Source organism: Ceraceosorus guamensis (genome assembly GCF_003144195.1).
Source record: "Ceraceosorus guamensis strain MCA 4658 unplaced genomic scaffold IE81scaffold_72, whole genome shotgun sequence".
Classification (NCBI taxonomy): Eukaryota; Fungi; Basidiomycota; class Exobasidiomycetes; order Ceraceosorales; family Ceraceosoraceae; genus Ceraceosorus; species Ceraceosorus guamensis.
Window position 1 is genome coordinate 57,708 of NW_020290067.1, and position 27,422 is coordinate 85,129.

Below are 27,422 nucleotides of genomic sequence, written 5' to 3' on the forward strand. Positions count from 1 at the left end.
GGGGTCTGTCTTTTGCACGCGCGGTTGCTTGTTGAAGAACCCCCGTCACGCTCTCTCTCTCTCTCTCTCTCTCTCTCTCTCTCTCGGCCGATAGACTTTCGGGGGGTCATACTGGTCCGCGCTTGCACGTGGCCTGGCCCCTTCGCGCGCATAGCCAGCCAGCCAGCCAGCCATCAGCCATGCAGCACAGTCAGTGTGAGTGCAGCATGGGTCGAGTTGTGAGTCTCATGTGCTGGGAAGCAGTCGTCGCCCCGCCGCCGCCCCGGTTCTCTCCCGCGATGAGCGGAACGGCGCGCGTTGCTGCTGTTCGATCAGATCGCACAAGCCAGTGCTTGAGTGGTGAGTGGTGAGTGAATGGCGAGTCGCGGCGCCAAGGGAAAGCAAGGCGGGCGGGCGGCACACCAAGCTGAAGCACGCTTCGTATCCTTCTTACACGCACCTCACTCACACTCATCATCACGCTTTCCGTGCGACTTTCCAAATCAGCATCACGAGAATAACAACAGTCACTCCATCTCTTCCCAAACTCCAACTCTCCACCAAAAAGCCCCACTATTGCACAGCATGTCTTCCGCTGCTCCCTGGCGCGCTTTCTTCGGGTGAGTTTTCTATTTCCATTCGTCCTTTTCTGCTCTCGCGCTCGTGCTGGTCTTTGCCCTGCTCTCTGCTCCACGTCCGAACACACCAGAGACCGGATCAGGGCAGATCAGGCAGGCAGTCAGCCAGCCAGTCAGGCGGCAGCTTCTTCGCGTGTTCTCATCTCTACAGGTGCTGACTCTCTCTCTCTCTCTCTCTCTGTCCTTTCCCATTCGCCGCAAACGCAACGGTTGTCATTTGCAAGGTACAACAAGTACACGCAAATTGCTGGACAAGCTACTCGAGCTGCGCTCAAGGAAGCCGAAAGGGTAGAGGCTGATCGTAGAGGTGTTCTCAGTCTACGTTTTCAAGAGTGGAAGGATGGTCAGTCCGGTGAACACGTGAGTGGTCTCGTCTGCCTTTTAGCCGCTCGAAATTGCATTCCGCGTTCGCAAGAGATGAAGCAGAAGTAAAGAATGGAAGGAGCGCGGGGATAATGGGTGCAGGTATTGTTGGCGCCTGCGAGTAGAGCGGGACGGGTCTCGGCGGTAAGGGCAACGACGAGTGGCCTTTGGCCCCCTACCCCTACTCAGCTGATCGGTCAGGCCCGCACTGGACGTCGCCCTGCAATACCCCAGACGGAGACGGGTGAAGCGAATGAGTAGACGGCAAAGCCTGGAAGCGCGAATCGGCCTTCAACGGTAGCCTTTTGGGCTACGTGATGCTGTTTCGAGCATCCAATGGCTCGTGTACGCGTTGGGCGTGGGGCGCAAAGGCGCCCGAGATTCGCCAAGACCTGCAAAACGTATCACATGCCAAACGATCGCTCGCGCACAAAGCTGACAGTCGCCCGTCTCTCTCTCTCTCTCTCTCTCTCTCTCTCTCTCTCTCTCTCTCGTGCGCGCGCTTCTTCCTCAAATACAGATCGTTATGGCCAAGCAACAGCAGAACAAGTCTGCCTAAAGGATCTCGTCGCTCTTCGTGTTGGACATGTGGTCGATAAAGATGAGGGAGGCGGACATTCCAAATCCTCACAAATTCGATGTCGACCAAGGCTTGCTCGTCATCGACAACGCTGGCCGGCGCGTTGGCCAGCACAATCGACTTGAAGCGCATAGTCAAGTTCCGAAGCTGTTCTTCAAATACTAGATCTGAACGAGCAATCGAAAGACTTGATTGATTACCCCTTTTGCTTGCTTTTGGTGGGCTTTGTGCGAGAGGATTGCAGACATCTTCAGACAAGCGGGCTTGCATGCGCGGTTCGTCTGGGGATGGGGAAACAGCGCATCAGCCGCGCGCGAGTCTGCAAAGGGTTGAGAAAGAGGCGCAATGGAAGTGACCAAACAGCTTCATCATCGCTCGCGCACGCTTCAAGGGGGGAGATACAGGACGCGTGTCAAGAGTCTTGGTGAGGGGGCAAGTTTAGCACCTCTTTCGGTGTGCTTTGCACGACGAGCTAGGAGCGTATCCGATTTCGCAAGGCGCGCGCGCGCGCGGACGAGGTAGGAGATTGCGCAAGGAAAGCGATGATGGTGCAGGAGAAAATGTCCCAGACGAGGACGAGTGTGGTAGCAGTCAGAGTTGGGAGGGTGGGGGGGGGGAAGCTGCTTCACTTGACGGCAATGGCGATGTAAAGAGATCCTGCGTAGCCAGAGGAAGCAAAGTGTTTTGTGGCTTGCTCAAAGAAGCTGTCCCAAGCTTGAGCAGTGGACATGCCGGCGATGGGATCCGTCTGAGCGTAGTGCAAGACGGCCTGCTTGAGCGCTTGCACCACCATCAGGTAGTTCTGCGAAGATTTGAGCAAAACGTCTCGATGCAGCGATGCTTCGAAACCTGATGGGCTGGCAAAAGGCCAAGGATGAGTAAAGGTGTTTACCTTTTCCTCGAGGAAACCGTTGCTGGTGACATGATCGAGCATGTTCAGACAGATGCCCGTCGGGTCCTTGTCCGTCCTTGACCATAGCCCCTCGCAAATCTCCTTCATGGTGCGCTCCACGCTGTTGGTGGGTGGGTTGGGAAGCGGATCCAACTCGACCAATTGCAATGTACCTCCTTCCCTCAACAACCGTCGCAGATTGCGAATGGCTTGAGCGTACTGCACCGTGTTCATCGCTAGCAGCACGAAGCGCATCTGCACCAAATCGTACTGATTGTGCATGTGCGCAGGAAATTCCTGCAAGACATTGTGCTGGATGTAGGTGATTTGCAGGTCTTTGCTGGTCTGATGCGTGGTCACCTTGCTCAAGTCTATATCGCAACCTTGCAACTCTACATCCGCCCGCAATTTCTGTCCATCTTGACCCTCTTTCCATAGCCTTTCCAGCCAAATTCCTGTACCTGTCGCCACATCTAGAACCCTGTGCACCCGACTCAGATCGAATGGGGCCGTGTGGATGTACTCTCGCCCGGGAAATAGAGCCGTAAAGATCTTTTGCTGAAGATTCAGCCTGTCGAGTCGGATGAGGGAGATGCGTGATTTTGAAGACGGTCGTCAGGTGCAAGGAAGTGAGAAAGGGGGGGGGGGGGGGGGGAGGGGGGGGGTTTGGAGTTGATCACGGTGGTGAGTGACGCTACATGCGCTCGAAGCTCGACTTGGGACTTGGTGATGAGCTGGAGAGGGAGCAATGATGATCATCGACGAAGACTCACCGTTCAGCCTCGGTGGGAGCACCCGCAAGAAGGTACTCGAGGTGCTTGTCATCATTCTGATTCGTGCTCGACGTCGACATGGTGAGGGGATCTGATCTGCGTGAAGCTGCGGTGACCGTATACGTCTCGGAGGCTGCTTGATGAATGTGTCGAGAGATTGGTCAAGTGTGAGAGGTGCGTAAGAGGAAGGAGATGGAAGAGGTCAAAGGCGGGCCTCTCTCCCCGGTGTCAAGCAGCATTCCTTGAGTGCATCTTTGGACAAGGCGAGTCGCGGCACGGCAAGGTGAGCAACACCGTTGATGGCATGGCATGCCTGTTCCGTCCCAATCACGATTCACCCGCGGCACGGGGCCTTCGTGACAGCTGATATAGTTGGATCACGAATTGAGGTCCAACTCGTAAATGACCCACGCAAAATCCACACTCCTCACTCACGACTCCGTTCACATTCAAATTCTTGAGCATCGTCACTGAACTTGAGAGGACCGCATGACCGCATGACACCAAAGTTCCCAGCACTCGTTTACAGTCAAAAGTACCTCATGACTGGGCGCCGCGTTGCAAGAGAGGCGCCTGCATATATGCTCCTCGGCGTGACCCCCCCGCCGCAACTTCCCTTGACGTTGTTCGCGCGACGCATGACCCGAGCCTGAGTATCGCATCCGTAAAGATTTCAAATGTCATGCCGATCTGGAGCACAGCTGCACAGCACTTGAGGAAGGGGGGCCTACGATTACCTGTATAGTGTGAGTCGCATTAGACAAAGGCATTAGACGGACGGAGAAGAAAAGAGAGAACAAAGGGGGTGGGCGTGCGTGCCTGCACTTGCGTCTTCTGACGCTCGAGCTGCTGGGCTTTTTGGTCACATTCAACATTCGCACATGCGCGCGATCAGGACAATGTCGTTAAAACAAATCTCATTTATCATCTTGCCGAGTCCCGTTCGAGTGTCGAAAAGCTCGCACATGCGAGACGAGACGAGACGAGACGAGACGTGACGTGACGTGACGTGGGAGCCGCACTAACGTCAGCATTTAGTCCCTCTCCGCAAGCCTATCCAGCACAGCTCCAACCTCCTCCTCCGTCAATTTTCTAAAGCGCCTCTGCGCTTGAGCCTCCTTGCTCTCATCGTTCAAATCTGCTGCCTTTTCGCCCCCCACGATGGCCACTTCCAGTTCTTCCGCCTTGAGGTCCTGAGAGAGGACCGTAGCCAGGGTGGAAACGGCCAGCTCGATGACTTCTTGAGATCCCATGCGTCTAGAAATCGCTTCGGCTTCGGCTGCTGCTGCATCTGCGCTGTGCTCCGCTCCTGCAGAAGCTGCTGCTCCCTCGGCAGCTCCGGCAGATGCCGTCGTGCTAGACGTCTTTTTGAATTGCTTCTCCAAATAATTGATCGCTTCGGTTTGCCTAAAGGATTGGCAAGATATCGAGGCAGTCAACACGACATTCCGGGGTTGGCGGTAACAAGCGAGCGCTCGAAGCATAAAGTCGCGACGCGGTACGCACGCCCCTAGCCGTCCCCCTTTGGCATACTCACTTGGCACCAGCGGCCGTAGCTCTGAATCCTACATAATACCCAGCAGGATCAATCTTGAAGACTTGCGGTTCTCCAAAATCCAGACCGATAATGATCATGGAGATGCCCAAAGGTCTCATAGCAGCTCTTTGCGTATAGACTTGATTGATGTTGGCGATCCGTTTGGCAAGCAGGTCAGGTGTGATATCATAGCCATGCTTGTACTTGAATTCGGCAGCTTCCGAGCGAGCTCGCTGCACTTGGGAGCGTGCGTCGGCTGAGAGGAGATGGGGAGAAGGAGGGGTAAGGGAGCATGAAGGATGAGAGAGGCAAGTTCAGCAAGTCCGACCTCGTCATGCTTCTCTGTCTTTTTACACTCACCGATTCGCCCAGTCACGATGCATCCGATCTCTTGCGTGATCTTGAAGATGTGCGTCACGCTCGATGGCTCCAGCAGTTTGTCCTGATGGTAAAGGGGGAGAAGGGGTTATGAGCAAAGAGTCACGAGGCTGCCTCCTAGAAAAAAAAAAAGCCAGTCCAGCGCAGATGTTCAAGACATGCCACCTCTTTTCCATCGGGTAGAACCCTGGTGTGCCCTGTTGCTCTGCAAGATCGACTGAATGCTGTGCGCTCGCTGTCTACGTCCACTCACAGGAATCTTTTTCTGCGTGCAGACTACAGCTGTGTCCTTGCCCCTGACAGAGATGGAGGTGAAGCCGGCAGCAGCGATAGCTTTGAACGCATACTCTACCTGGTACAGCCTCCCGTCGGGGGAAAAGACGGTGAGGTATCTGTCGTAGCTACTGCGAGACATTCTTGCAAGGGCCCCCAAAGAGTCGGGCGCGTCTGATGTGTATGATCTCTGTGGTCCGGGTCAGGATGGGGGGCGTTGTTTGGAAGGCGAATGTGCGGGGTGATGGGACGCTCGACGCTCTGACTTGACTGTTACGCAGTCGAGACTCGAGACTGACTGACAACTTTCGAGTTTCGGGCTTCGTCATGTATGTACACGCGCCCTTTGCACACAGCAAGCATCCAGCTTAGCTAGGATGGTCGGTGCGTCGATGGAAGCGTACGCACGCGCGGCCACAGCGAGCGAAAGCATCACGTGATGCATGCAGCATCGATTCACTCGAGACGGTGACTCAAGACTCGCTTGCTTGCTTGCTGCCTGCTTGGCTTGGGTTGGCGCGCGCGTCAAGGCGCGTCAATCTACGCGGGTGCGGGTGCGGGTGCGTGCGCGTGATGCCTTGCCCTCTGGACACGCGCCTTTCGTGACATCGACATCCAACACCTCACCGCATCGCGCCGCACCGCACCTCACCGCATCGCACCTCATCTTGGCAGCTCGCAACTCACGCTTCACCCTCGTCTCCCCACACTCGGTCACTTTGCCCATTCTTGACACCCCATGCAGACAGTTCGGATCGACCCTGAGCCCTGAGCCCTGCCTGCTTCGCTTCAAGCTTGCATCGCACTAGACCAGCATCGCGTGCCCCCTTGACCCAAAGCCGTGCTCAATCTCGACGCGACCGAGCAGAATCATACCTCTTAATCCGAGGCCTGTTCGCTACCGGCTTCGGCTTTTCAAGAGAAATTTTTGCGCACTCGCATTCATCGCTGCTACAAATTCAGTCAAGTCTGGCCTCCTCTCGTCTCTCAAGACACAACAAGCGGGAATTCTCAACGAAATTTGGCGGTACGGCGGTTCGCCTACGGGCGGGGAAGACTGCGCGAAGCTTCTTTACGCAAAGTTTGCGGTGAGGAGCATCTTTAGACCGACAAACACTGCAAAAGCACACGCGGGCGAGGGAGAATAATGTTTGGAGACGAGGCGATCAAGCTGATCAAGGAGGCTGAAGCGAGTCAGGCCACGGGATTGTTGAGACCTTACAAGTGAGTATGAATCGCGGGGGGGTTGGGAATGTGGGATGTGGTGTCGCGACACCATAGAACATGAAGCTTGGGCGCCAAGGTTGCTCCTCCCACGAAGGCTGGGCTGCTAGCGTGGCTGTGGGTTTGCAACTCTGGGACTTTTGTACTGCCCTCCCGATGAGCCTCTCGTCGACTGCAAGTTGCGATGCGGACATCGCCAAAGCGCCGAGGAGAGAGCTGAAGGCAACCTTTCTCCTTGCCCCCTCTCCCCCCACCCCACCCTCTCCCCATTCTCTCTCGACACGCAGCGTCGAGACGGTGCGAGCGGTGCTACTGGAAACGCGTCAATTGCAAGCGCACAACGATCAGCTCATCGCCAGCTATCCGGGTGGAAAGGCAGCGGGAGAAGCAGCAGCAGAGGTGGACGCGTCGTTGGGTGCTCAGCTGCTGACGCATCATCTGAGCGCCTTGCGAAACAAGCGGTGCTTGTTAGCCTACCACAATCATCGCATGGATTTCTTGCGCAGAGCGCTGTGGGATAAAGCTGGAAGCGCTCAGTTGTTGCTGGAAGAAGGCAGGGGAAGCGAATTGGGAGCGCTAAAGAGCAGATTGAGCGCGGAGGAGGTTAGGGGTGTTAGAGCTTATGCGGAACTGCTTAGGGCTTACAAGGAACAATTTCTGGACGTCGTCGATCTGACCGCTCCTCTGCATCGATCTGGACATGGTGCGGGTGAGGGTGCGGGTGAGGGTGAGGGTGCGGGGGGAAGTGCGGGTGGGAGGATGATGATGATGGGGAGGGATGTTGGACCGCCGTTGGAATTGATGGTCACCATCGTGGCTAGGAGGGATGCGAGGGATGTGATGACGGAGAGGGGAACGATCAGTTTGAGGATGGGAGAGAGGTTCAGAGTGGCTAGGAGCGAGGTGGAGGGATTGATAGTCAGGGGTTGGGTCAGCGTGGTGGATGAGTAGAGGTAAGGGAAAGGGAAGGGTGGGGGCGAGAATTGGCAGGAATTTCCGTTTTGACCAATACGCCATCCGCTATTGATTAGGAAATGAAATGGCAAATGTTGTGTAGCGTATCGCGAACAAACCTGCCGAAGGGTAGAGGGTCTGGCAGAGGCTGGCAAGCGGGCGGGTGGACAGGCAGGCAAGGCAAGGAGGCATGTCGTGTGTGCGAGCGAGCGAGTGAGTGAGTGTGTGTGCGCGCACAAGTTGAGCCTTGCTGCACAGCCACACGTTTGCATGGACGTGATGAGCGCGGAGGGGCGGGCGGACGGGCTTGACGCGCAAGCACAAGCGATCGAAGCCGTACGTACAACGCAATCACGAATAAGCTATACATTCTGATTGTCGCAGCAAGCGCTCGCACGGGCCTTTTTGGCCTATACACACACGCGATGGCTGAGGTGAGTGGGTCAGTCGTGAGTCGAGTCAGAGTGTGCATGGTGATGGTTGGTGAGCGGGCTTTGTTGCGTGGGCGGGGGGAAAGGGGGGGGGGGGCAAAATTATCTGGAGCGCTCTCCCAACAGCATCCATCACCTCCCTCGCCGCGTGATGTGATGATCCACTGGACTGATCATTACGCACGCAACAGACTGGTGCCCCCACCTAATCTCGTGCACGCACGCACGCACGCACGCACGCACGCACTCGCGCACTCACGACTCTTTCAATCGAGCCGTTCTGAATCGCATCGCATCGCATCGCATCGCATCGCATCCCATACCCACGGCCAACCGAATACCATCACATCACACACAAACACTCGCCTTACCCCGTACCCCGTATCCGCACCCGGTTATTTGTTTACCGGCAAAGCCATGTCGCAGGCAAGCGAGAGCCGAGCCAAGTGTCGTTGCTGCCGCGAGACGGTGGTGGTGCCTGTGCGTGCGCAACCTTCGCCCGCCGCTTCGGTGCTGCTGCTGGACGCGTACAAGCAGGCCTTGAGCGAGCGGATGCGCGTCCAAGCGACAGCAGCAGCAGCAGCAGCAGCAGCAGCGGGGGCGGGAGCGCAAGATGCTGCTGCTGTTCTGACCCCTCCACCACCCTCAACCTCATCTCGCATCTCACCCGCTGCTCAACAGCTCGAGCATTCGTTCGCACACTCGCGCGCAAGCCAAGGAGAAGGAGAAGACTTTCCAAGAGAGTGGCGCAACTTGAATTGTCAAGAAGCGTACGAGGATTGGTTGGGCGCTCGAAGGGAGAGAGCAGCGGAAGATTGGACGAGGTACAAGGAGGAAGAGTTGGGTGGACATTTGCTTTTGAATTGCAGCAGCAGCAGCAGCGCGGCATTGGGAGCAGGTCGATCTGCTGGTTGGGAGGAGCACGTAGAAAGAGAGAGGAGAAGAGGGTATTGGAGAGCGAAAGATATTCTACGTGGGATTGCCTTTACAAGAAGAATAGAAGCGGAGGGGGATCGTATGCGCTTGCGCTTGCAATCGAAGGGAACGTAGCTTCAGCCCGTCTTGAAGCCGCGTCTACGTACAGAAGAAGTAACGCGATAAGGTGTCTCACTGCTTCCGGATCGGAGCTCAAGCGCAAGAGGCAGAGGTGCAATAACGCAAGATGGCTCGACTCACTTTGGATGTCGTCGTGAGGATTTTGAGGTGGACCGCGCTCAGTGAGTGTGTACTGGAGCAATCCAGCGGTCGGGGATGCGCGGCCATTTCCGCCCGAACCTTCAAAAGCTCGTCGAACGAAGGCGACTCAACGCATCAACCCCGCTTCAACACTGCCAGATGCAGAGCTGGGCCTATCCTACCTCGCTGTACGCTCAGGTCTGTTCGGCAGTCGACCTGCACGACTCGACCTCGCACAATCTCTACGAGTGCATCCAGCGCTGCATCGTTGTCTACTCATCACGAGCCTTTTGTCCATCTTGCTAAGCTTAAACAACTGGGCCACGGTGAGGTGGAGAAATGGCACTTGGTCGGTAAAGAGACTGACGCGCAAAGAGTGGGCGCAACAAATCGTCGTGGTTACGGGCGGATCGAGCGGAATGGGAAAGAGCATCGTGGATTGTATGATCAGGGTGAGCGCAAGATGGCAAAGATGGTGCTGTTCCTCGTGGCGAGAGCGGCAAGAAGCGTACTGATGTGCGCACGATTGACGTGATTTATGTTCGGGGGGGGAGCGTAGAAAGGCGCAAAAGTCGTCTCGTTGGATATTTTGCCCGCAAAAGACGAAGCAGGCATAACGAACTACATTTGCGATATTTCTGAGCGCGTCGAGGTGGAAAAGGTCGCAGCGCAGATCAGGCAAGAGGTGAGTGCAGCAGACTGAGGGGCGGTCAATGGACTTTTGGCGTGTGCCGAGTGGCAGGCAGACCGATTAGTCATCTTTTAGGGTGGAGAAGGGGGGGGGCCGCATTTTGTTCATTCTTTTTGCTCATGCCTTCTCTCCCCCAACCCCGCCAGATCGGACATCCAACCGTTCTGATCAACAATGCTGGTATCCAGAACAATCGTCTATTGATCGATCTAGACGATCAAGAGATTGATCGGTGCGTCCGGTGCTGCTGCTTTCATCCTTCTGGCCCCGCTGCGCTTTGCTTCGAGGCCTCGAATCGTTCTCGAAAGCATCGCGGCCTCATTTCCCGCCCCCATCGACACTCACACGAGCGTTTTGCCTGCTGCTGCTAACTTTTCCCCTTTCCCCTTTTTCCCTTTTCCCCTTTCCCCCTTTAGTATGCTCAATATCAATCTCAAGTCTCATTTCTATACCATTCAGGCTTTCTTGCCGGACATGATTCGGCGCGGAAAGGGCCATGTGGTCCTCACGAGCAGCGTGATGGGCTACGTCGGTGTTTCGCAAATGAGTGAGTGTTGTGTGCTAGTCTCGACTTGGCCGAGAAGGGCGACGCTTTTGCCTTTATCACGACGATTGACTCGACGGTCACCGATTGACGGCCTTTAGGCGACTATGTGGCAACGAAACATGCCCTGGTGGGCCTGTTGGAATCGCTGCGGTACGAGCTTGACAAAAAGTGCGTCCAAATTTTGTCCCGATTGTTCCTTGTTTTTTTGTCCTTGCTCAGCTCGTGGAGCACGCCTCTCCTTTCCCTCTTCTCCCTAACCATCCCCACTTCCCATTCCCCAACTTTCTGACTTCTGCCCAGACATCGCGTGCCCAAGGTCCGAACGAGCCTAGTGATTCTAGGACACGTACGAACGGCCCTCTTCTCCGGTGCCCAATTTGGTCCCTTGGCTTCCTTTTTAGCGCCTACCGTCGAGGCTGAGCAAGTAGCGCAGGAGATCACAGCAGCTGTGGAGCGCCAAGAGAGCACGCACATCGCTTTGCCATTTTATGCCAATTTGGTGCCTTGGTTGAAGGTGGTGCCTACCTTTTTGAGGGATTTGGCGCAATGGGTGAGTAGGCGCCGGACCGGGGCTTTTGCCCGGACGCTGGACCAGAACTTGAGAGAAATGCACTCTGATTCCTTGGTTGTCTCCTCTGCCTTTCTCGATCATAGATGGGAGACGCGGACGATAGTATGCCCCCGCCTACTCCGAATGCGCGTGCGCGTGCGCGTGCGCGAAGCAAAGGAGAATGAGATGCACGAGACGTCCCGATCCTGCTTGTGCCGGTCCGATGCAGAGCAAGCTCATGGTGGTTGTAGGCGAGGCTCGAGCCGCAAGACGAGCAGCAATTGCTCCAAAATGCGAAGAAATGTAGAGCAATTTGCCAATTCCGAGAGCGAATCCTTTTTGTGAGAGGGTGCGTGATCGTCGCCCTTTGTTGGACTCTGCAGCGGTGGAGCCAAAAAGGGTCCGAAAGCTTCGTGTAGCGTGTCGAGCTGCGATCGTTCGTCGGGACCTAGAAGAGCCATGCGCGCCATGGCTACGGTGCATTGCGCCGAGGTGAAACGGGACCAAAGTCGATCAGCCAAGCTCCCTGCCTCTGCTCCATCACACGAGCACAAGGATGCGGCTCACTCGGAATCGACCCTGCAAGTCTGACGACCAATCGCTCGTATTCTTCTCTTTGCTTTGCTTCGTCCGGCGCAGGCGCAGGCGGAGCGGGCGGACCTGACTTGCCGTCTGGAAACATAGCTTCTCGCAGTGAAGTCACAATCTTCGCTAATTGCTCAGGATCCAAAGCTGACGAGACCGCTCTCGAAAGCTTGTCCTCAATCGCGTCCGAGAGACCAAGATCGAGGAGCAGGTGAAGCAAGGTCATGGAGAGACGAGAACAGATGCGGCTGGAAGTGTCGAGCAGCGTTTCAAAGAGGTCCACCCATGCCGCAATGCTGCAGCTTTTAGCAGATCGATTGCCTCTTTTTTGAGCGCTTCCACCGATTCCTGCTGAGCTGACAAGAGGTGACCGGTTCCGGCTGGGCGCACGGTCATGGTTGCAATCTAAAGAGGTCCGAGCAGATGCCGCCTTTTTGCCACCTTGACGCGCTGCTACTGATTTCGTGCGCGCACCGTGTGCGTAGGGGGGAGCGATGAAGGAGACGTCAAATAGATCAAAGTATGCTCTGAGTACTGCGAGGACCATCGAGCTCAGCAGGGAGACGAGCAGGGAAGAGCAGACGCGTAGATGAGCCGCCAGGGATTGCCAGAGGGCAAGTTCATCCTGCGAAGGGGCGGCGTCGACGCGGACAGGCATACCAAGTCAGCATACTCGGCCTCGAGTCGCAAGGCGTAAGTCGTTGAATTCCGAACGACATCACAAGCTACGATGAGCTGAATATTCCCTCGTCGCTCACCGGATTGTGCTGCGTTGGAGCGCTCGTATGCTTGTCCCGACTGTCCAGCCATTTGTGAAAAGACTGGACCAAGGACCATGGTTGAATGGTCCTTTGCAGGATAGCCCCGCTCAGCACGCCCATAAGCAGGTCAATAAGCAAGTATCGCTCGCAATCGCTCTGGAAATGTTCTGTAGGAAGCACAGCGTCGAGAAAGTGCTCCAATAGTACGGCCAAGTAGGTCGAATCGACGTGGACTTGGAGACACGATCCGTTCGGACTGCTCGTGGAGAGGGCCACGTGCGGATACTTTTCGAGAAAAGTCCGAGCCAGGACTGATGCTTGTCCAACCTTTTGCACTTCTCGCCGCGCAAAGCGGGTGTTTGCAATGTGCTCTTTGAGCATGTGAGGTAGATGTTGCGTCCCTAATTGCCTCAGAGCTTGCTTGTTGGCATCTTGAGAGAAGACTTTTGCGAGATGGCAGAGTATGGAGCGAGTAGAGAGTGCCACGAGCGAGAAGAGTTCTCTGTCGGGCGTCAATTTGCTATACCAAGGCAATACGGTGAGGCGCAATGCGTGAGTCAATAGCAGGGCCAGCTCGTGATCCAATGCTCTTTCTGCCTCTGTGAGAGTGCGGCTCGTGATGGGCAAGATGATGGGGCAAGCGACTTGCTGCTGATTGCTGAAGAGCACCCGCTTGATCAATGCTCGTTCTGCCGCCGTTTGACCCATGCTGTGCTGATCGAAAAAGTCGCTGTTAGAAGCGCCGCCCCGTTTCTTGACGCTCATGGGCCATGTCGAAGCGACGTCTTGCTGTCGAGCATTAAGTACAGATTGATTGCATGCGCGCAGTAAACTCGATCCCATCCAGCTCCATCGGCTTGCAAGGCGCCAGCGTGTCCCCCGCCAACTTGTCAGGCTGCGTCAGGAGGATTTGTCACGAGACGACTTGGGCGAGCAATCAGGCTGACGAGTCTGGTCGATGGTGTCAAGAGGAAGAAGGATTTGATTGCGAGTCAGCACTCGTGACTGACAACCGCAAAGTTCGGAACGAGCAACACCTGCGTAGGCCTTACTTATCAATTGAATTACCGCGCGTACGTCTGACGTGTGTATTCACGATTCTTGATTGGAATTCAAGATTTCATCCTTAGCCAGAAGAGTCATTTAAATTCTGATTCAAATCAAAGATTTACAATTCTTACTGGGGCATCGGGCTTTGTTATTAAAAATTCGATTGTATTGGTTCATCCTCAATTTGAGTGGCGGGGATGCGTTGCATTCATGTTGCAAAATTAAGTGCGGCAAACCAGTCGAACGAGTCAAGAAGAGTCTAAGCACATGCAGCATTCACTATTCTTGATTCGTAATTCGCGACACTGCATGGCCACCTTCCTCGCTCTGACTCAGCTGCTACCCGGACCACATTCTTGATTCTTGGTTGACGCCTATGGAAGCCGCTTGACGGATGACGCACGACTCAATGACAATCGGAATGTGATGCTTCTCACTGCACCCTTTTGTGGTCAATTCGAAATACCCTACGACGAGCCCTGGGTGCTTGCTCAACAAGGTGAACAAAGCAATCTTGTCCTCGTCTTCGTGCCTGCCTGTGGTTCGGAACACTTGCCAGCGCGTGAAACAACAAGACACTACGCACGCATTCCGCTGCGGCTTCAACGATGAAGCCTCATCGCTTCGTGAAACAGCCAAGAACATACAGTCAAGAGTGTGAGTAGAGTCCCCAAAGCAAGGTCCAGAACGGGGTCGAGAAAATGGGATCGGGGCTTGCATGCCACTTGATTACGTGCGTGTGTTGTATATGCCGCTGCCAAGCTGCTGCAAAGGGCAGCTAGCGCGATTGCTGAGCTGACCTTCAAATCAAACGCATCAATCAGACATCAGACTCCGGGCCGTCGCACGGTTCGCTTAGACTAAGCCTATGCCGAACCACGGTTTCGTCGTTACCTAGCGCTGCTTGCTCCCTTGAGAACATCTGGAATGCGAACGTGAATGGTGAATGAATGCCCTAGCGCGCATGCAGCATGCGAGCCTCGGGACATATGGTCCCGTATCCTCCCCCGCAATTTCCGTCCCACTCATCTCCCGCCGGCTTGCAGGGGTACCGTAAACGCTCTCATCGCCTAGACCGGCGAGGCTCGCAACAAAGGTCGAGAAAGCCGCTTGTCGCTCTCGCGCCCACGGGCATCCCGTCCAGTCCTGAGTCGGGTTGGTATATATATACAGCGCGCACATCCATGCAATAGCTGCGCTCCCAATCCTTCACTCAAAACACACAAGTGCTCACCTGACCTCGTGCGCACCAAGCGTAAGTCGTCCTGTTCGATCCTCCACAAGCTCGCAGCTTGCGTGCGAACAAACAGAACGCACAAAAGAACACGCTTTGCTTTGCACCTCGCTTCGCTCGTACGCCGAGAACAGCACTTTTGCATCATGACCAAGACGAGCAAGAAAGCACTCGACATCATCATTGTGGGCGCGGGGTTGGGCGGGCTCACAGCTGCTGCGTACCTCAAAAAAGCGGGACATCGCGTGACGGTGAGAGCGAGGTCTGCAATCTTTGCGCTTTGTGCGAACAAGGGAAATGGGCTGCACGACTGACGAATTTTCGGAATTGCACGGGTACAATCCATCTTACGGGGAGATGCGTTTGCAGGTCCTAGAAAGGAGCGCGAGCTCGCTCGGTCAGTCTGAACCGACGGCAGATTTCGGTCTGTCCATCGTAGCGAATGCGGTGCACCTCTTGTTTGCCCTGGGCGTATCCGAACCTAATTTGAATGGCGTGGAATTCACACAGATGTGGGACCTGACGCCCGACAATCAACTCACGGCTAGCGTGCCTTTCAATACGAGGAAAATGTTTGGCGCTCCTACGCTGCTGATTCGTCGATCTCGTCTGGAAAAGGAGTTGCTCAGGATTGTCGATTCGGACGAAGGGTCGACGGAAGATCGGACGGGCGGACAGGGAACGGTGGACCTGGTGTGGAATGCAAAGGTGGAGAGTGTCGATGTGGACGATGGAACAGTCGTACTGCGCGATGGGACGAGCAGATCTGCGGACCTCATCATCGGCGCGGACGGCGTCAACTCTGTGGTCCGCAAAGCCATTCTTGGTGAAGGCGCTCAACCGCAGTTGCACGGTTAGTCAGCGCTGTTAGCCAGCGCTGGTGGAACATGTCTCGGCGATGCCTGGTTGGCTGGCTGACTGGCTGGCGTCTACTCCATCGAAACGGTAAAGGTCTGCTCGCCTACGTGGCACATGTATCTACCGCACACTTGGCCTCACTACCTCAGACGCGATTTGCAGTAGAGGATGCCGGGAAAAGAGGACTTGCCTTTTGGATGAGCAATCCTTCGGCGCCAGTGAGGTAGATCGGCAGCAGGCGATGAAGAGGTGCAGCGTAGCTTACTCGCTTCTATCCTTGCTCTCGCACCAATCCCCCCAACCCCACCCCGCTCTCTCGCTGCAGTACCGCGTGGTCTTGTACCCTTACTCTCCAGAAGCCTTCAACATCATCTGTATTCTTCCAGACGAGCGTTGGGCGTCCACTTTCGCCGCTTCCAAACGAGCAAGCCTTTCAGACGTACCCGCAAAGATCCTCAAGGAGGAACTGGAAAAGCAAGGTTTCGCAGAGGAGATTGTGCAGCTCGCCACGGAGCACGGGAGTTCCATCTGTGCTTGGAGGTTGAGGACGCTGCGACAGATGCCTTGTCAAGAGTGGCACAAGGGGAAGGCTGTGCTTTTGGGAGATGCTGTGCATGCGGTCAGTAGGAATCGCAAGATGCACGGGCGCGTGGGTGACAGCTGATGATGGTGGAAGTGCTTCATCTCTCTCGCCCTTCTCTCAGCTCACCCCGCATCTGGGCCAAGGCGTCAACATCGCTATAGAGGGTGAGTGTCTAAGCGCGCATCTTCACCAGCGCTTGTTCCAACATCCTCCAAAACCCCCTGGCCGCATCGATTTTTTTCATCCTCGATTGACCTGCTCAACGCCGACTTTTTGAAAGATGCCGAAGCGCTCCATTACTTCATGAGCAGAAGCGACGGGTCGACGAAATCTTTGAAGCTTGCCATGGAGCAGTACGCAGCTCTCCGAGCTCCACGAGTACACAGAATCCAATGGCGCAACCTGCAAGCCGCAGGGTTGCTCTCGGAGGATGAAAAGGCGAAGCATGGACCGATCGATAGGCAAGAGTTTGGGAAAGAGACGTACGCTTATCAGGGAGCTGAAAAGGAGCTTTTAAAAAGGAACAAAGAGGAGATTTCGGTTTGACCTGCTTCGATTCGATCAGAATCCAAGCACTCTCGCAGTCCGGCTGTCGTCCACCAAGTCTTGATACGAAGTGGGCTACCGCAATCGTCGCGCCGACACTTCAAGGTCCATCCTTCTAGCTTTTACGTTGATCTCCCTCTTGAGCCTCATGTATCGTATGAACATCGACCTTGAAGATTTCTGAATTGATCGTCCGTGACGGGACGAACACGAATCGTCGTGGCTGTGATAGATAGGGCTCGACGGGTATTTGAAATGACACCCCCGTTGGACGAGACAAGGATGATATATACTCATCAAGCACACTCTGACTCGTGACTCGTGACTGACCCGGTTTGCAATTTAATTTGCAGGCCCCCCATGCACCTCCACATATACGCATACGCTCGTCACGGCTCGTCTCAGCGTGCGATGCTTGTTATACGCGCGAATGGTGTGTGGCTTGAAGGATCCCCTGCGGCTTGCTGCATCTTAATCGTGGATTCGTGAACCCTCCACAGACCCCACACCATCCACGCCTCGAGGATACCCCGCATCCTCCCCCCTCCGTTTGCATTCCAACACCTCTCTCGCGGCGAGCTTAAGAATCCATGCACGTACTCTGCTCTTGTCCCCGCTGAATCATCTCAGCGAAACGGATCCTACTTGACAAAAGTCAGCCAACCTTCAGAATGTCCTCTCCTCACAACTCCAGATGGTGTGCCAGCGCATGCTGCGGCGCGCGTCCTTCCAAGAGGTCCAGCGCTACACCTCAAACTCACCCCGAGACCTCTTCGAGCGGTTCGAATCCTGCGCCTCTCATCTCTCGGTACTACACAGCTCTCTCCTTGGGTTATTTGCCGAGCAACGATCAACTCTATGCGGCTTTGCACGCGCTGGCTGGATCCCTGGAAGGTGCTGCTTCGGCTGTTGCAGATGAGGATGGGCAGGAAAATGCGACGGATGAGAGGGACGCGAGGGCGAATGGGAGTCAAAGTACAAAGCATCAGACAAGAGAGCTGCTTCTTGAAGGCGCCCAGACTGCTAGGGAAGTGGCAAAGTGGCTGTACGGAGATGTCAAGGGTGCGACTGCGAGCGGCACGCAGAACAAGAGCGCAACGGGGCAGGAGACAACAAAGGGCAAGGAGACAGCGCCAGTGCATGAGCATGAGCATGAGCATGAGCATGAGCAAAGGGTCGGGCCATTGATAGACTTGTCTGAGCCAGCAGCAGATGCGCAAGCCTCCGACAGCTCGAGCTCTGACTTGAAGGAGCAGAGAAATGGCAGCGCATTGGCTCCCTCAGCTTCAACTTCTACCCAACGTACAAAGCCGGCAGCCAGAGGTAATTCCAACGAACAAATCCAGCAGCTGTTCTGGTTGCTCAAAAGGGCGTACAGCGAAGCGGACAGTGCAGATGCGGAGGTGGATTTGGATGTGCATCTCGGTGAGTGAGGCTGGAGCTGGCTCTGTAGCGAGCGTGTTTCACCTTCTCAGCGTAACTGTTCTCGCGGCGCCAGACCTGCCATCCGTCAGTGCGACGAAGCAGAAAGCTCAAAATGCGGTCAAGATTGCTCAGCAAGAGTCATCGAGCGCCATCAGGTCTTTGTGGACCGTCGCTACTGCAGTTGGAGTGGACGAGTGAGTCGTCGTCGTCGTCGTCAAGACAGCGTGTGTGGAGAAAGCGCGCCGCGCCTTGATGCCACTAGACTCTCGCTCAATCTTTCGCATCCATTCGCGCCCCAGGGCACATCGGCTCGTCGCGCTGCTCGTCAGCCGCACACGCACGCGAGCCGCAGCAGAAGCTGAGAGAGCTGCCGAGCTCGCAAAAGGTGCCGCAGAGCAGCTCAGGCCAGAAGGTGCGTCCTCCGATCCTCCAACATCTCTTCGTCTTTGCCATACCCAGAGACTGATTGTAGAAGCGTTCCCGACTCCCTGCCGTTGGGCCAGATACACCAAAGGATGTCGAAGAGGCAGTGCAAGCACCCGACGCTCGCGAGGCTGTTCAAGATGCCACGTTCGCAGCGCGAGCTGCTGCGCAAGAAGCCGTCGGAGCTGGTATGCACGGTCAGATGCCCAAGCAGTCAAGCGAACAGCAAGACACGTGGGAGGATGTCTTTGTGCGATCTCTAGAGCGCATGCTGCGAGCAGCCAAGGAGAGTGCAGAGGCGAGAAGGAGCGTTCGCACGCTTCTGGAGCTGTTTGAGACATGGAGCAAGAGGTTATCGAGCGTGCAAGAGCGCGTGGATCGAGCGGCCAGCGTCAGCTTACAAGCTGCAGACAATCCAAAAGAAGCGCTGCAGGATGCGAGAGAAGAAGCGGGAACTGCTGTTCAAGCCGAGCTGCACAATTCGCAGCTTGATGCGGAGCTCGATATTTCGAACGAGATGTGGAGCAGGCTGAACGCGCTCGGCTTGGCTGCTCGACAAACCCTGGAAGGCCTTGCGGGAGGCAAGAGCTTGCACCCTATCGTCGATGCGTCCACTCGAGCAATCACGGCGCTACGAAAGGAGACGGAAACTCGGCAGTGGCTCAAGGAGCTTGGAGATGTTGTGCGAGAGGCGATGGGTTCGCCCGATGCCAGCGACGATCATGATGATGAGGATGATGCAGACGACGACAGCGAAGCGCGGGGCACGAGGACAGGCGATGCAGCTCTGACTGAAAAGCTTCGTGCCTTGCTTCGAGACTTTGTAGAATTGATCAACAAACGTCCAGAACTCAGCGCAGCACTCGACGAGCTCAAAGCTCAACTTCTCGACTTTGCCGACGCGATTCGGTCCGAGCCTGGGCTTGCGAGTCTGGGCAGAAGATTTGCACGTATGGGAAAGGCTTTGCAGACGCTCTTTGAGAGCTTCGGACAGAGCAGTGCTCTGAGTCCTCAGGGGATCATTGACGCGATCAGAGATGCACCGGTTACGCGAGCTGTCAAGGCCGTGGTCAAGAGGTTGCTTCCGACTTGGCAGCAGGTGCTCAAAAGCGTGCCTCTGCCGCGTGTCGAATTTACAAGCGATCAGGCGGATGCTTCCGTGAGTGGGATGCTCGCGGGTAGATGAGCAAGGTGCCAGCGGCCATCCTTCAGCTTACTCCCTTCGGCTACACTCACAGGTTGACGACATCCGTATCCCCGCCTTGAATCTGATACCCGAACACGTTGGTCTATCTCTGCGCACGGATTACACGTACGACAGAGGTGAGGTGGCACCTTGTTCAAAATCGCCATGCGCTCGTGACTAGCTGACGCGATTGTGCTCCCATCTATCCGTAGATCGACGTAGTCATGACGTGACGACCAATACGGACACCAATGTCCGTTTGAGCCTGGCTGGTTTCAGACTAGGCATCGAAGATGTCAGCTTCTGGGTCGAAGAAAAGGGTGAGTCGATATAGCATGTCGCATCTGCTGCGCATTTCCTGAATTGTGATCATCTTCCTGTCCACAGTCACCGCACCCTCCCCTCAAGGCTGCTGTGGTCTGTGCGGCTGCTTTGCGTCCGATGAAACTTCTTGGCAATCTCGTCGGTGCATCTGTCAAGGTCCAGCAGCTTGGTTTGCGTATCGCGAATCTGCTCTGCTGGATTTGGGACTGTGGAAAGAGGGTCTGAAAGTGGACTTGGACCTGGTCGATGCTGGTCAATCTCTCCCCGCTACCCAATCGCGCGTCGCTCGTCCGACAACCGATGAGGATCTTCATCTGTGCTTGGCAACCGGGCCGGATGAAGAGGCTTTACTGCTGCTGGAACAGGATGAAGAGGCTTCGGAGGATGTAGCAGACCTCAGAAAATTGATGGAGAAGGCGCAGGAGCTGGTGGATGACGGACAAAGGACACATTTCTTCAACGTTCGAAACGTCGCTGTAGATGCTGGAGCCTTCGATTTCGAGCTGCGAAAGTCTCATCATTGGATCCTCAATTCCTTCTTTCTAAGACCCCTTGCCAGACCGATTGTTCGGCTGGTCCTTCAACGAGTCGTAGCTGCGCTCATCGAAGACACGTTTGAAAGGGCGGATAAGCAAGCTTGGGACTTGCATGTTCGCGCTACAAGACTTGCCAGATCTCGCGAGGGTACGAGCAGCGAGGGAAAAGCGGAATGGATGGATTATGTGCGCGTATTGATGGACAACAAAGCTGGCAAGAGTAGGGCGAGGAGAAGACTGGAGCGCAAGAGGAGGGAGTTGATGCAAAGGAGACAGGAGAGAGAAAAGGACAGACAGAGGCGTGAGGAAGAAGAGCTAGCGCGGCGGAGCGAGCAGCAGGAAAGAAGAGAGATAGAAGGAGGGCAGCGCACTGAGAATCGCCAGACTCGACAGCTACGTAAAGGACAAACGATGCGCGTCACCCCGACTGTGAGTAGAAGGAACGCTGCAGTCGCGCGCGTGATTGTACACTCATCTGCTGACTAGAAACACGCTGCGCGATCTTCCTCGTCATTCCGACTTGACTCACAGGCGCTGATCAAATCGGACACATCGGGCTCGTATGCTCTTTCGGTCGGTCTAGCACCTCGTCTTCTCGCTCCTCATAAGCGAGGTCCATCGACGAAGCGCACGGATCTGCGCGACGATCTAGTGCAGCAGAATTGGAAATCTCTGGGTCAAAGACCGGTCGAGCAAGCCAGAGAAGGTTGGGAAGAAGCGGCGGAGGAGACGGACTTGCTGTTGCCTTTCAGGACTGCCCAAGAGCAGGTGGATAATGTCAGAGGAATGGCGAAGGAGGTCAAACGTGGGAATGAGAGGATCAGAAGGGAGGAGCGGCAGATTGACGCGCGGCAAGAGTCTTCTGCCCCAACTGCGTCGAAGGGATGGAAGACGGACTTGTTTGATCTGTAATTGTATGCCACTGCTTGAGAAGCATCACTCGAGAAAGAATTTCTCGGATTGCGACCTGTCGCTCGTTTCTGAGGTTGCGAGGGAGCAGCACTACATTTGTTCATAAAAGCGAGGCATCATAATGCAAAAGCACCTTCAGTTGGCCAAGATGGGTGCGTCGCATCTTCTCGGCCGAGAATATTTCGAGGTGGGCGGAGAATGTGCGCAGATTAGACGCGCGACTTTACGAAAAATTGCCGCAAGCCGCCACCATCCTTCTTGAGCCGCTTTTGACGTGCAGGCAGGGTCCTCCACCCAACGTCCAACGTCCAACAAGCAACTCGCTACGGACTCACCTTTCGTCGTAGACTGCTCCCTGTATACCTACATCCAATCGGAGGAGGAGAATGCGCGGTGCACAATCCGCACGAGCGCTAAGCGGCTGCGCCTTTCACGTCGAACGATGCTCCTGGTCCGCTCGCTCGCGCTGCTTGCGCAGCATCGCGCAAAGCTCCGAGCCGTCGACCAGCAGCACATCAGTACTTCCAGCAAGCTCTGCCAGGTATAGCGACCGGCGTTATTTCGTCGGCTCGCCCAGCGCTCGTCTACCTCGAGCCCTTCCGCCCGGACGCAGAGGTGGCCTGACCTCTGCAGACGTGAGCAGAGAAGACGATGCGGAGGAGGAGGAACTCGAAGCTTCTGAACAAGCTGGGGAAGTGAAGGCTGGTCAGATGGAAATGGAACAGTCTGCGGATCTGCCTTGGTTCTTGCAGGCTGCACCAGTAGAGCAAGAGCAGATCGTCGAGGAGGCAGAGACGCCGGACATGCACTCGGAAGAGCGAGCACGTTTGCGCCAGAGACGAGATGCGCAGATCGCGCAGCTGCCTTCTCAATTGCGTGGCTTGCGCGATGTGATACTCGAAAGCCCTTATGCTCGAAGACTTGTCGATGATGATGGTGCGGAAATGTCACGCGATGCACCCATCGACCGTCCTTTTCGCTTCATTCATGCCAAACACCTCGACGAAGAGAGCTGGACGGAATGGATCGTGATTGTGGAGGTGGACACGACAACGGGAGGTGCGGTCACGGGCTTGGCCAGGACAGCTGGAGAGTTTGTAAGTCTTGCTTCGTCCGACCAGGTTTCAATTTCACTCAACGCGATTCAGGCTCAAGTGAGACTCTTTTGCTGCCACGCAGCTTTCGCACACGCGGCCGCCTGCTTTCCAAAAATCCGCACTGGATGCGTTAGGAGCTTTTAGGGACGCAAGTCCCAGAAAGAAAGGGCAGTTGCGCGAAGATCAAGATGAGGAGTCCCCGCCGGCTGCGAACGACCCTTCGCTGCGACCAAAGGGCGTCCCTCGCATCTCTTGGGCTGCGGGCAGAGAGCTGCCTTCGTGGGAGATCACACGCCGTTCGCTCGCGGCGCGCGCCGCCAAGGCGGATGCTGAAGACGAAGAGTCATCGTTGGCATGGCAACCTCGACGAATCATCTCTCGCGAAGCGCAAGATGGATTGAAGATGCTGGCGGAGAACGATCCGCAGCTCTGGACCGCCGAGACGCTGGCTGCTCAATTTAGAATCTCGAAAGATGCTGTGAGGAGGATTTTGAATAGCAAGTGGAAAGTGTCTAGAGAGGTTAGGGAACGACAAGATCGCAGAGCGAGGGAGAGGGAGGAGGCTAGAAAGGAAGCCTTTTTCGGCAAGAATCGAGAGCAGGAAGAAATGGAGGCAATTAGGAGAGCGCTAGATGCTGGATCTCTAGGGGGCGGCGACGCTCCGGGTGTTCTGGAGGGTCGAGAAGAAGTGCTGGAAGAGGAGCAGGATGGTCTGGAGCTGGGCCAAGACAGCAGGGTTCGCGGCAACGCAGACGAGGAAGCACTTTCACCTTCCATCTTTGATAATATGCCAGAGTTCCGGCATCCATTGCGACCGCGACGGAGAAAACCGGTGGTCAAGGTGACATACGAGGGTATTCCCACTGGTCCAGGAACAGACGGCTCTGGCGGAGGAGGAGGTCTGACCAAAGCGCAAGCGCGCCGTGCGGCTAGACAACAGCGCGGAGAGGGAGATTGGGTGCTTGTGGATGCTGGATGGTGCGTGGTGCACGTCATGACGAGCAACAGCCGAGCTAGATGGGACTTGGAAAGGAGATGGAACAAGGCTTCCAAAGCTTTGGAGAAGGGCGGTGCGTCGGATCTGGCTGGGGAAGGGGAAGAGGCGGATCCTGCGGTGGCGGAGATGAACAAGACCAAACACAGGTCTAGAGTGGGAAAGAGGTACAGCTTGAATGAGCACAGAAGAGCAGCCACGCCGGATCGTTCGAGCAGGTCGACGGAAGGAGCGTGGAGGTGAACAGCAATGTGAATGCTCCTACAGATTGATCTCGCTTCCGTCTGTGCAAGCCATACCTACGACGTCTACGTGACTAGAAAGTCATTCATCAAACCTCTGAAGTTTGTGCCCTGTGAGCGATGGCCCTTTTGACTACTATTTAGATCGTGAGCAAATTGATCTGCCTCGCAAGTCAAGAGTCACGAGTCAAGAGTCAAACTGCGCGGTGTTCTGATTCGACGCCGACACGTAGCAGATATGTCACGTGAGCGTCAAGGACCGTGCTACCCGCGCCGCGTATGTGTGCTCAACGCGTTGGACGCGTCACGCGTAAATTGATGTGACGCGTTGGGACGCGTGCTGCTAGTTCGTGCGGGCGGTGAAGAGAGAAGAGATGCTGTGCACACGCAGAGGTATCGAGAGCGGGAAGCAGCAGGCTGGCAGGCTGCACGCGTGGCTCGGAGTGTAGGTTGTGCAGCAGATGTTCGACGAGCGGGCCAAGCAAGCTCTTTCTGCTTTCGACACTTGCTTCCCCCACCATCGCTCTCCTCTCACACGATATGCAAAAAGGTCATCGCAGCCTATCGAGAAAGTCGCGAGCAGTAATCCCCTCGATTCATCCATCTCCACCTTTGGGAACACGACGCAAGCGCGCTGATCGAAGACGCCGACATTGCAGTGGAAATGGCATCCACAGGCCCCATCCTGCCGGTCGTCAACCTTCAGATCAATTACGATGAGGAGCGAGGTGAGTCGAGTCGCAACGTGAATGCATCTGGCCACGACTATACGCATGCGCTGACCCACATCCTGCTGCCCACGCACGCACACGACAGCAAACATCAAAGACTTTTTGACTCATTTCAAAGGACCTGTACCTGCGCTTCGAGCATCCAGCAGCGTGGTCAAGGAGCCGGACACGGACGATGAAGATGCTGATGGTGATGCTGAAGGTGATGCAGACCTGGAAGATGGATTCGGAGAGCTGGACATTGCCCCGGGTGCTCGAACGACGCGTGGCAGAGGTCGGAATGCCAGCAGCCTCAAGTACAAGGAGCAATTAGTGAGTCAGGTTGGTCGGTGATGGATCGCAACGGGCGACACTGCTTCGGCTCGCTGATGAACCCCTGGCACGATTTGTTCCTCAGCAACGCATCTGCAATCGGCAACAAGATGCGCTCGTCATTGACGTTGCTGATGTCCACAAGGTGAGTGAGCGCACTACACCCTTCAGCTCGACTCGCCCTCACCAGTGCTGACGTGCACTTCGATTCTGTACGCTGCAGCATCGTTTCACGCACAACCAGGAGAAGGGCACCAAACTCGCCATCGCCATGACCGGTAATGCGCACCGCTTCATCGAGCTCTTCAGCGAAGTGGTCGACTCGGAATTGAAGAACATGGTTCCTGCCGAAGGGATCGACTATCGAACAGACGTGCTGGATGTGATCATGGAGCAGCGCATCGAACGCAACTCCAGAGTGGAACAAGGTCTGAGCATGCAGCAGCCCGAGGATGGCGAGGATGAGGATGGTGGCGAAGCTCCTGCTCAGGATGAAGAGCCGCCTTTCCCACCTGCTCTGCTGCGAAGGTACAACTTGTACCTCAAACCCGCCAACACTCACCACAGCCGCAGAGTGACCGGCGACGATGCCACTTCCTCTTCCTCGTCCGGCACGCTGGCAGTGCGAGCAGTCAGAGGCGCACATCTGGGCAAGCTCATCACGGTCCGCGGCATCGTCACGCGAGTCAGCGAAGTCAAGCCTTTCCTTTTGGTCGACGCGTACTCTTGCGACCAGTGCGGCGCAGAAATCTTTCAAGAGGTCAATGGAAGAGCATATCTGCCATTGGACAAGTGCCCCTCGAAGAGATGCATGATGAATCGCACGAGAGGCGTACTGCATCAGCAGACCCGAGCAAGCAAATTCACCAGCTTTCAAGAGGTCAAGGTGCAAGAGATGGCGGATCAAGTGCCCGTGGGTCATATCCCGCGAAGCATGACCATTCACCTCTATGGCCCATTGACGCGCTCTCTGAATCCTGGAGATGTGGCAGACATTGCAGGTGTCTTTTTGCCCACGCCTTATACTGGCTTCAAGGCTGTCCGCGCTGGTCTACTCACAGACACGTATCTCGACGCCCAGCATGTCACTCAACTCAAGAAGCAGTACGAAGCTATGGAGTTGACGCCAGAGATGAGCGAGCGCATTTCTGCTCTCAAGGACGATCCTGCTCTCTATGCCAAGCTGGCCGCGAGCATCGCCCCGGAAATCTACGGACATGAAGACGTTAAAAAGTGCCTTCTGCTGCTCCTAGTAGGCGGTGTCACCAAGTCTGTGGGCGACGGCATGAAGATCAGAGGCGACATTAACGTCTGCTTGATGGGTGATCCTGGTGTGGCCAAGTCGCAGCTACTGAAGTACATCAGCAAGGTCGCACCGCGAGGCGTCTACACGACTGGACGGGGAAGCTCCGGCGTCGGTCTGACCGCCGCTGTCATGCGTGATCCGGTGACCGAAGAGATGGTCCTCGGTGAGTGTTGCGCAGAGCGCTCGAGTCGCGCAAATGAATGCTGATTGTTGACGAATCCGAACTGTAGAGGGCGGTGCGCTGGTCCTGGCGGACAACGGAATCGCGTGCATCGATGAATTCGACAAGATGGACGAGTCTGATCGGACAGCCATCCACGAAGTCATGGAGCAGCAGACGATCAGCATCAACAAGGCAGGAATTTCCACCACGCTGAACGCCAGAACTTCTATTCTAGCAGCTGCAAACCCTCTGTATGGACGATACAATCCTCGCATATCGCCCGTCGACAACATCAATCTGCCAGCGGCTCTGCTGAGTCGTTTTGATGTGCTGTTCCTCATCCTCGACACGCCCAGCAGGGAGGACGATGAACGATTGGCTCAGCACGTCTCTTATGTTCACATGAATAGCGAGCATCCCCCGCTGGAGCACGAGCCGCTGGATGCCAACGTGATGCGCCATTACATTGCGCTGGCGAGGCAAAAGCGACCAACGGTGCCGCGCGTGGTGAGCGAGTATGTGGTTGGAGCTTACGTCAAGCTGCGAGCTCAAGGAGCAGAGGAAGAGGCAAAGGAGCAAGCCTACTCGTACACTTCTGCCAGGACATTGCTGGGCGTGCTTCGCCTTTCGCAAGCGCTTGCCAGGCTCCGATTTGCGGATAGCGTGGATGTGGCGGATGTGGATGAGGCGCTGCGATTGATGGATGTGAGCAAGGCCAGTCTGCACGCTGATGGGCGCAAGCGGGCGGGCGAAGAGTGGGGCGATTCGACGCCGATCAGCAAGATTTACAGGATCATTCGCGATATGGCTTTGGCTCAGGGCGCTGCGGAGAGGGAAGAAGCGATGCAGAGGCAGAAGAGATCTAACAGAAGACCTATGGCCAGCACGGGCAGGTTGGGAAGAGGACCGGCGGGAGAAAGAGGGGATGATGGGCAAGATATGGATGTGGACGATGATGAGGTTGCGGATGCGACGTACAGGGATGCGGACAATGCGCCGGGCGAACTGCAGATGAGGGATGTGAGGGCTAGGATCTTGGCTGGTGGATGGGTGGAGGATCAGTTGCAGGAATGCATCAACGAGTACTCTGACCTGGGCGTCTTGCAGGTCATCGGCAATCGTTTGACCTTCTTGTAGAATCTTTGGCTCTGGCACCCACCCCCCCCCC

General features: G+C 55.7%; 13 protein-coding genes across 13 annotated transcripts; 10 read left to right on the top strand and 3 right to left on the bottom strand.

Moving 5' to 3' along the window:
• Positions 1 to 564: 564 nt before the first annotated feature.
• Positions 565 to 1,049, top strand: IE81DRAFT_293612 (hypothetical protein; the record flags this gene model as incomplete). Its single annotated transcript, XM_025512005.1, has 2 exons — positions 565 to 599; positions 842 to 1,049. 2 exons carry the CDS (start codon positions 565 to 567, stop codon positions 1,047 to 1,049), a joined length of 243 nt encoding a protein of 80 aa, XP_025367457.1.
• A 1,106-nt stretch (positions 1,050 to 2,155) lies between these two features.
• On the bottom strand, positions 2,156 to 3,705 carry IE81DRAFT_233711 (hypothetical protein). Its single transcript, XM_025511150.1, has 3 exons — positions 3,661 to 3,705; positions 3,226 to 3,358; positions 2,156 to 3,023 (listed from the first exon to the last, which is right to left on the bottom strand). Exons 2-3 carry the CDS (start codon positions 3,303 to 3,305, stop codon positions 2,186 to 2,188), a joined length of 918 nt encoding a protein of 305 aa, XP_025367458.1. The 5' UTR covers positions 3,306 to 3,358; positions 3,661 to 3,705; the 3' UTR covers positions 2,156 to 2,185.
• Positions 3,706 to 4,127: 422 nt separating this feature from the next.
• Positions 4,128 to 5,775, bottom strand: IE81DRAFT_325721 (N-terminal nucleophile aminohydrolase). Its single transcript, XM_025514606.1, has 4 exons — positions 5,394 to 5,775; positions 5,123 to 5,204; positions 4,763 to 5,018; positions 4,128 to 4,632 (listed from the first exon to the last, which is right to left on the bottom strand). Exons 1-4 carry the CDS (start codon positions 5,553 to 5,555, stop codon positions 4,260 to 4,262), a joined length of 873 nt encoding a protein of 290 aa, XP_025367459.1. The 5' UTR covers positions 5,556 to 5,775; the 3' UTR covers positions 4,128 to 4,259.
• Positions 5,776 to 6,391: 616 nt separating this feature from the next.
• On the top strand, positions 6,392 to 7,626 carry IE81DRAFT_233742 (hypothetical protein). Its single transcript, XM_025511151.1, has 2 exons — positions 6,392 to 6,637; positions 6,925 to 7,626. The coding sequence occupies exons 1-2, from the start codon at positions 6,561 to 6,563 to the stop codon at positions 7,586 to 7,588; spliced, it is 741 nt and encodes a 246-aa protein (XP_025367460.1). The 5' UTR covers positions 6,392 to 6,560; the 3' UTR covers positions 7,589 to 7,626.
• A 372-nt stretch (positions 7,627 to 7,998) lies between these two features.
• IE81DRAFT_233764 (hypothetical protein) lies at positions 7,999 to 9,474 on the top strand. Its single transcript, XM_025511152.1, has 3 exons — positions 7,999 to 8,025; positions 8,214 to 9,239; positions 9,358 to 9,474. The coding sequence occupies exon 2, from the start codon at positions 8,440 to 8,442 to the stop codon at positions 9,070 to 9,072; it is 633 nt and encodes a 210-aa protein (XP_025367461.1). The 5' UTR covers positions 7,999 to 8,025; positions 8,214 to 8,439; the 3' UTR covers positions 9,073 to 9,239; positions 9,358 to 9,474.
• Positions 9,475 to 9,515: 41 nt separating this feature from the next.
• Positions 9,516 to 11,331, top strand: IE81DRAFT_293594 (NAD(P)-binding protein; the record flags this gene model as incomplete). The annotated part of the gene is made up of 6 exons (XM_025512003.1): positions 9,516 to 9,650; positions 9,758 to 9,883; positions 10,036 to 10,121; positions 10,306 to 10,436; positions 10,535 to 10,604; positions 10,737 to 11,331. Coding segments are annotated over 6 exons (1,143 nt in total), but the record flags the coding sequence as incomplete, so codon positions are not given.
• Positions 11,185 to 13,334, bottom strand: IE81DRAFT_233808 (hypothetical protein). The gene is made up of 2 exons (XM_025511153.1): positions 12,330 to 13,334; positions 11,185 to 12,196 (listed from the first exon to the last, which is right to left on the bottom strand). Exons 1-2 carry the CDS (start codon positions 13,173 to 13,175, stop codon positions 11,459 to 11,461), a joined length of 1,584 nt encoding a protein of 527 aa, XP_025367463.1. The 5' UTR covers positions 13,176 to 13,334; the 3' UTR covers positions 11,185 to 11,458.
• Positions 13,335 to 14,601: 1,267 nt separating this feature from the next.
• IE81DRAFT_325724 (FAD/NAD(P)-binding domain-containing protein) lies at positions 14,602 to 16,700 on the top strand. Its single transcript, XM_025514607.1, has 6 exons — positions 14,602 to 14,867; positions 14,986 to 15,469; positions 15,568 to 15,692; positions 15,800 to 16,093; positions 16,179 to 16,221; positions 16,338 to 16,700. Exons 1-6 carry the CDS (start codon positions 14,763 to 14,765, stop codon positions 16,601 to 16,603), a joined length of 1,317 nt encoding a protein of 438 aa, XP_025367464.1. The 5' UTR covers positions 14,602 to 14,762; the 3' UTR covers positions 16,604 to 16,700.
• A 1,803-nt stretch (positions 16,701 to 18,503) lies between these two features.
• Positions 18,504 to 20,170, top strand: IE81DRAFT_233901 (hypothetical protein). Its single transcript, XM_025511155.1, has 3 exons — positions 18,504 to 19,610; positions 19,690 to 19,774; positions 19,850 to 20,170. Exons 1-3 carry the CDS (start codon positions 18,642 to 18,644, stop codon positions 19,969 to 19,971), a joined length of 1,176 nt encoding a protein of 391 aa, XP_025367465.1. The 5' UTR covers positions 18,504 to 18,641; the 3' UTR covers positions 19,972 to 20,170.
• Positions 20,171 to 21,543, top strand: IE81DRAFT_233902 (hypothetical protein). Its single transcript, XM_025511156.1, has 2 exons — positions 20,171 to 20,926; positions 20,984 to 21,543. Exons 1-2 carry the CDS (start codon positions 20,369 to 20,371, stop codon positions 21,407 to 21,409), a joined length of 984 nt encoding a protein of 327 aa, XP_025367466.1. The 5' UTR covers positions 20,171 to 20,368; the 3' UTR covers positions 21,410 to 21,543.
• Positions 21,544 to 21,658: 115 nt separating this feature from the next.
• Positions 21,659 to 22,780, top strand: IE81DRAFT_233918 (hypothetical protein). Its single transcript, XM_025511157.1, has one exon. The coding sequence runs from the start codon at positions 21,796 to 21,798 to the stop codon at positions 22,648 to 22,650; it is 855 nt and encodes a 284-aa protein (XP_025367467.1). The 5' UTR covers positions 21,659 to 21,795; the 3' UTR covers positions 22,651 to 22,780.
• Positions 22,781 to 22,861: 81 nt separating this feature from the next.
• On the top strand, positions 22,862 to 23,026 carry IE81DRAFT_282274 (hypothetical protein; the record flags this gene model as incomplete). Its single annotated transcript, XM_025511530.1, has 1 exon — positions 22,862 to 23,026. A coding segment is annotated over one exon (165 nt), but the record flags the coding sequence as incomplete, so codon positions are not given.
• Positions 23,027 to 24,254: 1,228 nt separating this feature from the next.
• Positions 24,255 to 27,417, top strand: IE81DRAFT_325727 (putative ATP dependent DNA helicase). The gene is made up of 5 exons (XM_025514608.1): positions 24,255 to 24,470; positions 24,559 to 24,785; positions 24,871 to 24,930; positions 25,009 to 26,254; positions 26,322 to 27,417. The coding sequence occupies exons 1-5, from the start codon at positions 24,407 to 24,409 to the stop codon at positions 27,389 to 27,391; spliced, it is 2,667 nt and encodes an 888-aa protein (XP_025367469.1). The 5' UTR covers positions 24,255 to 24,406; the 3' UTR covers positions 27,392 to 27,417.
• Positions 27,418 to 27,422: the final 5 nt, after the last annotated feature.